The sequence below is a fragment of the Chiloscyllium punctatum genome, chromosome 6 (assembly GCF_047496795.1).
Source record: "Chiloscyllium punctatum isolate Juve2018m chromosome 6, sChiPun1.3, whole genome shotgun sequence".
Taxonomy (NCBI): Eukaryota; Metazoa; Chordata; class Chondrichthyes; order Orectolobiformes; family Hemiscylliidae; genus Chiloscyllium; species Chiloscyllium punctatum.
Genome location: NC_092744.1, coordinates 21,265,700 through 21,280,083, shown reverse-complemented (window position 1 = coordinate 21,280,083; position 14,384 = coordinate 21,265,700). Strand labels below are relative to the sequence as shown.

Genomic DNA, 14,384 nt, shown 5'->3' with positions numbered 1-14,384 from the left:
AGGTTGAGAGGAGATCCAAAAGAAACTTACAAATTAATGGATGGCTTAGAAAGGGTGGAAGCTGTAAATTGGTTTCCATTAGGTGGGGCTACTCGGACCCATGGGCACAGCCTTAGAATTAGTCAATCTAAAAAGGAGACATTTCTTCAGCCAGAGAGTCGTGGGCCTGTGGAATTCATTGCCACCAAGTAGTGGGGGCTGGGATGTTAAATTTCTTGAAGGCAGAGATTGATAAATTCTTAATCTCGCAAGAACTTAAGAGATACGAGAGCGTGCGGGTTCGAAGCGTTGAAGTGCCTAAGATTGAATGGCGGAGTGGACTCAATGGGCCGAATGGCCTTACTTCCACTCTTATGGTCTAAAATTATCCCAGCGGATGAGCAAAATGAGCGGAATTCGAGCTAGTAGTGGAGTAAGATGCTGCAGCCAGGGCTTTTCTGCTCCATCTTTTCCTTTTTAAAACTCTCGTATATTTTTATTATTCTCTCATGTTTCTTCTCCACGACAAACTGAACTCTCGCCCTCAGCACATAACTGGCAGCTTCTCGGTCAGGCACACTCTGGGCAAGCCGTGCCGTCTCCCTTCCTCTCGTGGTGCTCCCCCGGTCCGGCGTGGCGATCTCTAGGCAGCACGTGGTAGACTTCTCAGACCGGCCTGGCTCTCAGCATGGACATCCGGGATCTAGGTAATTCCAGATCAGTCTGCCGGCTTCTGGAGTCTCGAGGTGAAGCCCGGCGCCGTCTGGAGTCAAGGCCCGTTGCTGTCTGGAAGCCAGTTGCCAGTGTGGACTGGGTTGGGAGGACTGTTGTCTGAACTTTTTTATTTCTCTACCTTCTAACTTATTCCTGCGATCTATAATGGGGGCGGGGGGGGGGGGAGCGGGGTGCATAACATTTCTTTATTTTTCTATTGTTTTCCCTATGTATTTTGACCTATACCTAACTATGCCCTCCCTAAGATGGCGCAGTCCGTGGCATCTTATACACTTTTCACTGTGTTTTTTTGAGTGCATGCGACAAAACAGTGAAAAGCATTACGAACGAACAGAAAGGCCAACTCAATAAAAGTGCAGCTTATGCATGGAATTCCTACCCAGACCATTATAAAACGTTGGCGGAAATGTGCAAAATACAAAATAGTCCTCACATATAAAAAGAAACATGAAACAAAATCGAACTAAATTCGTTTATTAATCATTATAGCAAAAACATAAATGCATTGAAAATGAATGCAATTTTAATAAACAGCAAGTATTATTTATGTGGACAAAATCTCCAGACGGAACATTTTGCTCACAGAAATTGAGGAAGCATAGAAGATACTTAGGCCATCATGTTTTTCTTTGTGTTATTCTCCGGTTTCAGTAAGATAATATAACATTTCGGAGCGAAAATGCAGACAAGTAAACCAAAGCTTGACGCCCAAATGGCAAACACTTCGACAGCCACCGTGTACTTTCCAGGAGAGCTGTCATAAGACGGAATAAAAGTGATCCAAACAGCACAGAAGATCAGCATACTGAAAGTTATATACTTAGCGTCGTTGAAATTATCTGGAAGTTTCCGGGCAAGAAAAGCTAACAGGAAGCACACAGTGCAGAGAAGACCAATATAGCCAGATACAAAATAAAAGGCTTTTAAAGAGCCCACGTCACATTCCAAAATAATGATATCTCTATAATAGGTCACGTTTTTCTTTGGATAAGGAGGTGATATAATGAGCCAGATTGTGCAAATTAAACCTTGAAGAAATGTAAGAACGAACACGCCTAACCGTTGCTGCATGGGTCCAAACCATTTCATCAAGTTGTTGTTGGGAAGAGTTGCTTTAAAAGCGACAACAACAAGAACAGTTTTCCCCAAAATACAGGAAATACAGAGAACAAATACAATTCCAAATGCAGTCCGCCGCAACATGCAGGACCATCCGGTCGGTTTCCCAATGAAGGTAAGTGAGCACAGGAAGCAAAGCGTTAGGGCAAAGAGAAGGAGGAAACTCAGCTCCGAGTTGTTCGCTCGAACGATAGGAGTTTCCCGATACTGGAAGAATACAGCAGCTGTACCCAGTGCGAGGCACACGCCTACCAATGCAAGTGCCACTAAGACATAGCCCAGAACCTCTTGGAAGGAAAGAAATTCAATCTTTTTGGCAACACATCGATCTTTATGTTGATTCGACCAGTATTCCAAAGGGCACTTCATGCAATTGGTGGAATCTGCAAGAATGAAAGCAACATTTTTTTAAAAATTGAGATTGATTATGGCCACAAGATTACGCGGTAGTCGGCCCGATGTTTGTACATACCTGTGATGTTGCTGATCTCACCATCGGCGCACTCTGCGCAGTCAAAACAACATATTGGTTGACCTTGCCTGCTGACCTTTCTTGTTCCAGGAGGACAAGGTTCTGAGCAAAGGGCACGTGGAATCTAAAAAAAAGTGAAGGATACTTGCGTTATCCAAAAAAAACAGATTAATAGCGTAATATGCATGGAGATGTTGTTATATTGTCATTGGTAGAGGTGTCGGAGAAAGTGAGGAATGCAGATGGTGGCGATCAGAATCGAGAGTGTGGTGCTGGAAAGGCACAGCAGGTCAGGCAGCATCCGAGGAGCAGGAAAATCGACGTTTCAGGCATAAGCCTTTCTGCCTGAGACGTCGATTCTCCTGCTCCTCGGATGCAAACTTGTGAGCTGTAAGTTTTTTCTTTCAAATATTATACCAATACTGTTTTGAATGTTGACTGTAGAACGTTTTGCTTCCACCTCTTCAGGCAGTGCATTGCAGATCATGACAGTTCTCTCGATATTATATTTTTCATCCAAGGCTAAGGTCCTATGAATGGCTATCTGAAACTGTGTGCCCCTAATTTCCTCTTTGCCACATCCAGTCGTGTCTAGTGGTGGTCAAGTATCAGATGAAAGGAGATAGAGTGTCCATGAAGGAAACCACCTCAATGATCTTGGGACACATCATTTCTGTGCTCAACATCTTCAACTTAGGAAAGCTAACTAGTAAAATAACACCAACAGCCCCTTCCCTGACTTTAGGTCCGGGCCATCACAGATGTCAGACATCGGCAACTCAGCTATCCATCACACATTATATCGAGAAATAGCTGAGCACAGTGGATGCAACAGAAACTCCAGACTGCCCGATACAAGTACGACATTTGTGCAAAATTAGCTAACTGTGTCCTGCCCATCAAACAGGACAATTCACAGAGTCATAGAGATGCACAGCAATGAAACAGACCCCGCGGTCCAAATCGTCCATCCTAAATGTATCTACTGCCACTTACCAGCATTTCGCCCATATCCCTCTAAACCTTTCCTATTCATATACCCATATAGATGCCTTCTAAATGTTGCAGTTGTACCAGCCTCCACCACTTCTTCTGGCAGCTTATTCCATACATGCACCACCATCTGTGTGAAAAAGTTGCCCCGAGGTCCCTTTTAAATCTTTCCTTTCTCATCTTAAATCAGTGGCCTCTTCTTTTAGACTCCCCAATCTTGGAGGAAAGCATTTGTCTATTTACTCCATCCATGCCCTCCATGATTTTAAAAATCTCGACAAGTTCACACCTGAGCCTCCAATGTTCCGGAGAAAACAACCTCAGCCTATTCAGTTTCTCCCTATAGATTAAACCCTCCAGCCGCGGCAACATCCGTGTAGACCTTTTCAAAACCCTTTCGAGTTTTACAAGATCCTTTCTGGATCAGGGAGACCAGAATTGCACACAACATTCCAAAAGTGGCTTAAACATGTTCCTTACAGCCACAGCATTACATTCCAATTTTTTTGGCATTGAAAGATTAAGGGAAGAAGTGAAAATGGGAACAAGTGCTCTGGAAAACTATTCAGTTGTTCGTACAAAAAGGGAATAATTGCCAGGGCTGTAAGGAAGGACAATAAATAACAGCCTGACCAGTGACAGGCAGAGTCTATTGGTCCATCAAAACAGTCGCTCTTTTTTTTCAATTTCTTTTTGCAACTAAATGTCATTATTTAAACCGTGTTTCTCAGTGCCACAGATAAAGAAAATACCTGCTTTTCAGCGGAGCTCCAGGTGATATCTCCGATATTCAGGACAAGTTTATGTCCCTCCGGCGCTGAACCATCATAATATCCAATTTTCACAATTTCAAGCGAACCTTTCAAATTCATTTGTAAATTTATGAAGTCATACGCTGGGACTGGATCACCATTTTCGTCAAAATACATGATTTCCTCAGTGTTGGCAGTGAAATTTACCAAGTCTAGGTAATGCAGCAGCTACAGAACAATACAAGGTATATAAATCTTTGGCTGTCATTTGGATACATGTATTAAAATATATTTCTAAAAATGAACACCGATTATTTAGAAACAAATGTTATCTCAAATTAGTACCCGGCGAGAAACAAATAAAATTTTAAGATCCATCGAACATTTTTGCAAGTTTCTGACCTTGAGTTTCAGATTGAAATGTCAATATTAGCACAATGGCTCTGATTGAGAATATAGCAGAGATTTGACTGATGGTGCAGAGTAGCTCCCAGTGAGTGATGAATTGGCGGAGTCACATTTTTAAAAATTAAATATTCCACGAGATATAAGGCCTTTTAATGCAGTGAAAAGATGAAGCTCGCCACTGCCTATCTGACAACAAACATTGAATACTTACCACATTGTTATTAGTTGTGAGTCCTTGCCGATAATTTAGCTTTCCTATTTTCTACATCACAACAGTGGAAAAACCTCGCAAGTACTTTATTGTTCATAGGTTGCCGCTGAAGGTCTTCAGGCCTTAGATATCTTTACAATACCGTATATAAGGTTTGATATCCACCTTTCTATGCGACTGAATTTCCAATATTTCTGATATTCAGTTTTCCTTTTGATATATTCTTGACCTATTGTCATTCTCCGACGGCAATATTCAATTATTCCAAACAGGATTTTAAAAAGAAAGCCGAAAGGAACAAAATTAAACATTTTCCTACCTGCCAGGGTTCAAAGCTTGAAATGTGAGCACAAGTATTATTCATAAACGGGCCATTGCCTTCTTCACAAGATAGCATATCGTCAAGTGCATGAGCGACAGCATAGACCGCTTTGTACACACGGTAGGAACTTCCGTCCATTATCGCTGGAAGGTAGCCATTTTCTAATCCATCTAAATGTTCATTCCCTGTGCATGGCTGGACTTGAAATGTGGAATTTCCAGTCTTTGTTGTGTGGCCCGTCGTTAAAGAGCACGAGAATAGGGTTTCCCAAAAGGTCTTCACAAAAGTGTCGTCGGGAAACTTAGAAGGATGAATTTTTAGAAGATAATCTCTGAGGCCGGCTATTTCTGTCCAAGGAGTTGTTAGACCAATGGCCCCAATGAGAAACCTTGCTTTGTCTTCAGGTGGCAATATATCTTCTGTAAGCCAACCTTCACTTCCAATCCACTGTAACCCCGTTACATTTTGGCGCAAAATCTCCTTAATTAACACTCTCATATCTCCGCTATGCACAAATCCAATCACAACCTTTGTGGTTGCCTCTTTCATCACCTGCACTACTTTGCTGATTTTCTCGGCGGGATCGGTTCGGTAAAACGATTCAGAATAGGCCATGCAAACCCCAACTTTTTGGGCCTCTTCGATAAATGTTCTCATCGCAAAATTCCCATAATCTGTGTTGCTTCTGATTGTCCCAATCCAATTCCAGCCAAATGTTTTCACGAATTCAGCGAGAAGTTTGGACTGATCTTTATCGCTTGGTATAGTTCTGAAGAAAGTCGGGTATTCTTGCTTATCGCTTAGGCAGGGGCAAGTGGAAAAATGACTAACCTGCAGAAAAATGTGAATATATATTCATCATTATAGAATCATTTTAAAAACGTTACATCGAATGTTGTCAGTGTGAATGCATTTTGTTTGTTTATGAATTTTATTAAGTGCTACATTACATATGAACGCTTACCGTTGGAAATAATCGAACAAAATATATCATTTATAGAGAAAAAAGGACACATGAGAGGCTGAAGTTTGCAATAATTAGCACATGAGATTGTATGAGAAGGAACTAATCGATTATTCTGCTGGAATCTTGAACATTGTCTGGGGCTGAAGTAACCTTAATGATTGCAGTGTCGCTACGCGTTGTGTGCACTTATGAGCAAAGGGACGACGTAAGAATCTCGGGGTCATATGATTGGATGAGTAATCCAAACGACAAAGTTGTGGAAATTTGGCTTTAAAGCCCACCATGGCACGTTGCAAAATTTAAATTCAATAACATTTGAAATAAAATTAAAAACCAACCACGATAAAACTGTTGGCAGCACGGTGGCTCAATTGTTAGCAGTGATGCCTCACAACGCTCGGGATCCGGTTTCGATTTCAGCATTGGGTGACTCTACGTGTGGAGTGTACACGTCTCCCCGTGTCTACCTGGCTTTACTCCAGGCGCTGCGATTTCTTCCACAATCTAAAAATGTGCAAGTTGGGTGCATTGGCCATGCTAAATTTCCCAAATGTCGAGGTGTGTGCGGGCTGTGTAGTAGGCATGATAAATGCTGGGAGAGGGTGGAATACTGTTCGGAGGGTCAGTGCCCATTTTATGAGCGAAATAGTCCTCGAACTGCACTGTAGAGAATCTATGATTCTAACGGCATTGTAAAAATGCAATCAAATATTTGACATCTTACCATTGGAATTCCGAACGTTCCAACCGTTCTTGCGACTGTCATGGAGGACGTGGATATATCACAGCCAATAATTGCTGCTACATTTGAGGAACCTTTACATTCAGGGTACTCAATTAATTCTTGTTTTCCATTCACCAAAGCCAGAGCTGCTTTGGCCGCTATTGTGGAGATCGAGCAGTCATCGTAGATCTCATATCCCAGGGTGATATTCGGAAGTAGAGTTTTGCTCTGGTTTATTTCTTCAATAGCAAATATCATTGTCTGTATCAGGCGAAAGGTTGCGATATCAAACCTGTGGGGTAGACGTGATTGGAAATGATGACTTGGAGGTGCCTGTGTTGGACTGGGGTCGACAAAGTTAAAAATCACACAACAGCAGGTTATAGCCACCGATTCACGCTGGAACTTGCGGTTTTCCAGAATGGCCGTCTTCGGAACACATGATCACTATACGGATGGGTCACATTCTTGAGCAGTATTGGACCATTAGCCCCGCCATATCCCATAATTCACGTCGGGATTCCATTTGTTTGAAAACATGGCCGCCAGTGGGACTATCCAATCAGCCCTGGCATTCCTAACCTCATGTCAGCTCCCACAGCAACCGATCGGCAAAGCCTCTGCTGTTCCACACCTCTCTTTAGCCCGGCATTGTGCGCTATGTAGGGTCGACACCCTGGGACCCATTTTCCTCTGGCTAATGCAACTAACACTATGGGCAACTTAGCATGGCCAATTCACCTGAACTACAGGTCTTTGGAATGTGGGAGGAAACCGGACCACACAGAAGAAACTCACGCAGGCACAGGGAGAATGCGCAAACTCAGCACCGATAGTCACCCGAGGCTGAAATCGACCGTGGGGCGCTGATGCTGTGGGGCAGCAGTGCTAACCACTAAGGCACTATGCCGCCCAGGTCTCCATCCAATGACCTCAAAGGGAACGCAGCGCTGCGATATCCACATCCTGCTATGGGCCCTCGCCATTCCGTCGAATATTGCTGAGCGCATGCAGAGAAACTTTCAAGCCCGTACCAAAATAGCAAGCTAAAACAGTTGCTTTAAGCACGATTAACAGCGTATACCAATGCTTTGTTCCTGACTAAAGAATGCCTGTCAATATCGGTAATGGTATTGACTTGATGGCCTCTCGTGATGTTCTTCCCCATACAAGGAGATATTCTTTGTAACATTTTTCTTCAGTCTTTCATAACATTACAGACCTCTGTTAGGTCATCCACAACGTCAAGAGAAAAGAAAACCAGCCGGCCTATCCCTTTCAGATTAACCATCTGAGCAGCATCTCTTATATTTTTCTACTCTGCCTAAGCATCCAAAGTAATAAGTGATCTCCCTATTATTCTTAGCTAAATGTACTATTATATATATTTCAATATTCAACTTCATTGCGCTAACTTGCCTGTTTTGCAAATGTATTGATCTCTCGCAATTTATTGCAGTCCGTTCAACATTTAAAATCTCTACCTCCAAGTTTCCGCCACCTACATCTTTAGAAATTGTATTTTGGGTTCGGTCCAAATCATTACATCTTTGCCGAACATTGTTCAGATTTTGTTTGCAAATAAACGTGGAAGATTGCTTAACGAATTCCGACAACATCACCCTTGGTACACAGAGTACTTCTAATTAATACCCACGTCGTTTATATTCAGTGTACTTGCGATGCATTGCATATACTGTTTGAGATTCTATTAGATGTTTCTGTCGCGCACATTGTCATTTTTTACAGTACAACAAAAAAAAAATTCGTCAAAAATTCCACGTTGCTACAAGTAACCACGGTCTTATTAAACAAACACAAACACAGGGAATGCCAGAGAAACTCAGCAGCATCTGCTGCAGAGAAGTAGAGTCCCAAACGATTGAATCTTATGTGACTCTTCATGAGATCTAATTTTGTACTTACGTGAAATTCGACTTTGTGGAGTAATGTAGATAGCTAAGAATAATCATTATTCTGCCGAAGTAGTTATCGCATTCAAAATATCAGAACATAATTAAGGTTAAAGACAAAACTGCTTAAATGCTGCAGTTGGTGATTCCCCACTAAATCCAAAAAATTATTCGGTACAGTGGTTATGTGAAATCGGGATTTTTTGTCTGGTTGCTGCTGTTCAAAGATGTGCACGTTAGGTGTATTGGCCATGCTAGCTTACCCCGTACTATCTCAGGATGTGCAGGCTAGGTGGGATAGCCATGTTAAATGCGGCGTTACGGAGAAGAAGTGGGGGTCTGGCTCTGGGTGGGAGCTCTTCAGAGAGGTCGAATGACTTCTGCGCATAGGGATTCTATAATTCTATGATTGTGTTACCTACCTTTGGCAATACAAGTCTGATGGAGTAACGGCAAATGAAGAAACATCATAAATCACGTCAAAATTTAATGAAAATATCCCGCCCAGGATAATATCGCCATCTTCAGTCAAATTCGGCAAGTCATTTTTCGTTCGAGGCTTGCAAACCATTCCACATGATTCTCGTGTAGGTACAACAGCCAGCAACTGGAATATCAGAAACAAAACCATCACTACCTTGCAAGGAACCTGTCACTACATTAAACGGTACAAGAAAGAACGCGCAGTTTTACCGAAATCATCATGGCTCGAGGACATCCCACAGCGCCGCACAGCAACGAATCACGTGAGAACTGATGAAATGGATTACATCTCCGAAACACCGCACAATCAACTTGTTTGCGGGACACTTTCATTGATGCGGCCAATGTTCACTATTTCTGCAGACAGAGTCTACGGAAATAATAATTGGATTTAAAACCCCGAGTGAGCTAACATTTTCCAATCAGATAACAGGAATGTAAAAAAGGCTTAATCCTGCTAATAATCGTCACAAAGACTATGACAAAAGCAGGACGTTCAGCCCATAGAGTCTGATCATGACTGATTGATAACCTTCAACGCCAATTTCATTTCATTTTCGCCAAAAACCTTGATTCCCTAATTAAGTCAAAATCTGTCTATCTAATATACTCGAGCATACTTCACGGTCACCGTGAACACTCCTCTACGTTGAAGAATTCCATAGATTTATTGCCCTCCGAGTGAAGAAATACATAGAGCTAAAAAGCTCTACAGAACAGAATAGGCCCATTAGCTCATTATGTCAGTGCTAGTCAAAACCAAGAATCTAGCTATCGTAATCTCATTAACCAACACTTGCCTGTATCTTGGTACGGAAAGTGCACACAAATGTTCTGAGGGTTTGTGCTTCCCTTACAGAGAGTGAGCTCCAAACTCCCACAACCGTGTTTATAAAGACGATTTTAAAATCACATCTCCTCTTTACCTTCTGTCCCTTACCATAAATCTATGCCCTTCATCACTGATTCCACCATCAAGGAGAAAAGGTATTTTCCTGTCTACCCTATCTACCCTCTCGTCACTCAATCTTTTTCACTCTTAATCCCTTCTGTTCTAAGGATAGCAATCTCGTCTGTCCAATCTATCTTCAACTCTCCTCCTCCAAATCTCTGTTTTAAATGGGTGACTACCTATCCTGAGATTAAGCTCTGTGCTATTATATTTTGCACAAAGGTAAATGACTTATCTGCATTTAGCCTGTCACGTTCCCTAAGAATTTTGTATATTTTCACACACCTCTTGAAGAATGTTAAAAATCCAAGACACCAGGTTATAGTTCAATAGGTTTATTTGGAAGCACTAGCTTTTGAAGCACTGTTCCTTCAGCAGGTGGTTGTGGAGTATAAAATCGTAAAACGCAAAATTTATAACAAAGGTTTACAATGTGATGCAACTGAAATTATATATTGAAAAAGACCTGGATTGTTTGTTAAATCTCTCATCTTTTAGAATGACCATGTTGGTTTCAGTTCTTTCATATGCAAATACCAGAATCTTTTTTTTTAAGTTACAATTTCAAGTGAACTTTAACAACAGGTGCCATGTCGGACCAGATAATGCATTGAAGGTGTGTGGTGCCCTGTATGAGGCTGTCTGTGTCCATATGTTCAGACTGATCCAATTTCTAAAAAAAGAGAGATTTATAGAATCTTACATGGATTCCTGCAAATTTTGAGCAAAATAAAACGTAATTCTGTAAGTATACATTCACCCCAAAAACTTATGTGTGTGTGTGTGTGTGTGTGAGTGTGTGTGTGTGTGTGTGTGTGCAGGGGCAAGGTATGAGTGTCTATGAGAGAATATGTATACGTATATGTGTGTGAGTGTGAGTGGAAAGTGCTATAAGTTTGTGAACTGGTGCATGTGTGGGTGCGTGTGGGCATGTCTGTATGAGTGTATGAGAGAGATCTTGTGTTTGAGAGAGGATCTGTGTGAGTGTATGGGTATGTAGGACTGTATATGTGTGTGTGTGAGAGAGAGAGAGAGAGTACGCAGTGGGGTCACCTGTAGTGTGACTTTAACCTAAGGGTTCGTTTGAGGCCATCCCCATGGGTACTGAACTTGGCATTCAGCCTCTGCTTGACCACTGTGCATTGCTGCTTGTCCTGAAGTCTACCTTGGAGGATGGTCACCCAAAGGTCCGAGTTCGAATGTCCCAGACCACTAAAGAGTTCTTCAACTGGGAGGAAATACTCCTGTCTATTGATTGTTGTGCAGCATTCATTCATCCATTGCCGTTGCATCTCTTCGGTCTCATCAATGTACCATGCCTCAGGGCATCCTTGCCTGCAGTCTTTGAGATAGATAAAGTTGGCTGAGTCACATGAGTATATGTCATGTACATGGAGGATGGTACCCCCACATGTAATGGTGGTATCCATGTCGATACTCAAGCATGTTTTGCAGCATTTGCTGTGACAAGGTTGCATGGTGTTGGCCTGACAGCTGGGCAGTTTGCTGTGAACAGGTTTGGTAGTTATTTAAATGCAAAAAGTGGAGGTCTGGGGAAGGTATTGACGAGGTGATCATCGTCATTGATAATGTGTTGCAGGCTGTGAAAAACATGGTGTAGTTTTTGGCTCCTGGGAAGTACTGGACTGAAGTGTATCCTGTCGGTTGCAAGTCTTGTCTTTCTCCTGAGGAGGTCATTACAGTTTCTTGCTGTGGCACATCAGAACTGGTGGTCGATGAGTTGAGCATCAAACCCATTCTTATGAGGGCATCCTTGAGCACTTCCAAGCACCCGTCATTTTCCTCCTCTTCTGAACACATCCTGTGCATTGATAGGGCTTGTCTATAGGGGATGGCTGTTTTGATATGTTTATTGCAGAAGTTGGAGAAGTGTAGCATCATGAGGTTATCCGTGGGTTTGCAGTAGAATGAGGTGCTGAGGTACCCATCTTTGATGGAGATGCATGTGTCCAAGAATGAGACAAATACTAGAGAGTAGTTCATGGTGAGTTTGATGGTGGGATGAAGCTCGTTGTTATCACTATGTAGTTGTTTCAGTGACTCCTCACCATGGGTCTAGAGGAAGAAAATGTCGTCAATATAGCTGGTGTATAGTGTTGGTTGGAGGTCCTGCGTAGAGAAGAAGTCTTGTTCAAAATGGTGTATGAAAATGTTGGCACATTGGGGTGCAGGTTTGTGTGATTTTTAACTTTGTACACCCAAGTCCAACACCAGCACCCCTAAATCATAACTCTGTGGAAGAGCTCTGTCCTGGTAATGGCATCAGCAGCAGCAAGTAGGCAGTCCATGAGTGGGCCTAGCATGAACTGGTGGTGGCAACTTCAGAGAGAGTTTGAATTTCCGGAAGCTTCAGCATTGATGAGGTGGTCCTAGAACTGAGTCATAGCTTCTTTATACAGCAGCTTTAGTTTTTTATCTTTCTCTTAGAATTCAGTTAAATTCTCTGAACTAAAAATACATACTTGCCCTTCGCCACTTTTTCTTGTTATCAACAATTTCATCAAACATCATCTCTTAGGAAATTCAATTTCCTTATCTTTCTTCTTTCATTTGTCCTCCTGGTTCAATCTATGGCTTTGTGAACTTGTTATCATACAGTCAGGATAAATCACAGAATATAATCCTGTCATGTCTTAGTTGCCTGATGTTCCACTGGCTTTGCAATCACAGTAAATATCGTTTTCACATGTGATCCAGCTATATCATTTTCAACAACAAAGGGTAGTCGTGGAGCCTAGAGTGTCTCTCATACTCCTGCCATCACTTCTTCACACTGCAACCTCATTTTATATAATGGAGTACTCCATGTTTCACCATGAATTCCACATATTACCACTTTTATTTTGACAATAATCCTTCTGAATTACATATCTCCACATCTCTCACTATCAAAGGTTAACTTGCTCCTGTAGCTCTAAAAATGTTAATTTTTTTCACCTACTCCTCCTCACATATATGTCTAAACCTTAATTTTGCAGGTAAATTATTTAAAGAGATCATTTCTTTGGGATTTTCTTCTCACCAACCCCTGGCTAAGTTATACATTCTGATGCATAATTTTAGTTTCCATTGTGATTTCCTTTACTACTTCAACAAAGCTCATCGGCTTATAGTGTTTTTCCACATCCATCATCTCAGTTTCTTGAAAACCACCAACATTGCAACGTCACGTGGTCAACTTTATTGCAGTGAAAACACCTGAACTTTCTTCTTTTCTCTTTCTGCCTCATAGATTTCCTTTCTATCCTCTTCAATGAGATTTATTTTTCTCCCACCACCTCAGGATTTCCCTTTTCCACAATTTCTACCCCTCATGGACTGAAATTGATGTCATAAGCCAAACTTTGACTTTTAAGTTAGCTCATAATCATCTGCAATTTCGGCTGCTAATCTTGAACTTTTAACTTTCTGCTCTTCCACGTGAGCTTTCATTACATCAGGACGTGAATTTTTGAATTCTTTCAAAATAACAATCTCTCAAGGAACATCATGCATTTGATCTATTTTCAGACTCAATGTACTTTTGATCAGATCCCCTCCTTAGATATTTGAAACATTGTCTACAGGCTTCTAGCAGTAGCCCATATGCACTTAAGATGGCATCCTTCATTCTTCTCTAGATAACTCCGCTAATAGTGATGCAAGTAGGTCACTAGCTCAACCTACCATCTTTGTTTGGATTAACAATACCCACATGGTCAACAGCCATTTCATTTGTTCAGCTACTTTCTCAAATGAAATGAAAAAGTCTTCTACACCCTTCTCGTCGAACTTGAGCAATGCTTGCACAGATTTAATCAGATATCCACCGGGTCTTCAGCTACAATGGGTTTGCTCATCATCACTATCCTCCTTACTAAGACAAGCTTCTCTTTTTGTCTCTGCCCCTTTGAGTTGACATTGAGTTCTCAGTTCCAGCCTCTGAAGTTCAGAAACCTTCTCCTTCTCCCTTTTTTCTCTATTTTTCTCACTTTCGTTTCTCCTTTTCTTCTCCAATGCTTGTATGTGCAATTAAAACGGGTTTATTTCTTTTTCATGCTCAAGCTGCTTCATTTTCAATTGAATATTAGCCATTTCCAAAGATTCCAAAGGCATTCCTGGTAATTATAAATGCTGCATAATTCTCTCAACTATCTCCCTTTTCCTCGTTGGCAGGGCCAACCCAACTCCAGGTTGTCTGCCAATTCAAACATCTTTGCCTTACTCATTTTCTGTAAAACTCATGACGTGACTTCTTTCATCTCCATGAACCACTTAGAGCCATCACTACACAAAGCACACCCTGTTTCAACGAACCAAATGCAGCACCCAAAAGACAGTAACAGATGCCACT

General features: G+C 41.7%; 1 protein-coding gene across 1 annotated transcript; it reads right to left on the bottom strand.

Moving 5' to 3' along the window:
* Positions 1-1,323: 1,323 nt before the first annotated feature.
* LOC140478478 (extracellular calcium-sensing receptor-like) lies at positions 1,324-6,967 on the bottom strand. Its single transcript, XM_072571737.1, has 5 exons — positions 6,683-6,967; positions 4,989-5,822; positions 4,051-4,278; positions 2,306-2,429; positions 1,324-2,216 (listed from the first exon to the last, which is right to left on the bottom strand). Exons 1-5 carry the CDS (start codon positions 6,938-6,940, stop codon positions 1,324-1,326), a joined length of 2,337 nt encoding a protein of 778 aa, XP_072427838.1. The 5' UTR covers positions 6,941-6,967.
* Between the last annotated feature and the right edge of the window lie 7,417 nt (positions 6,968-14,384).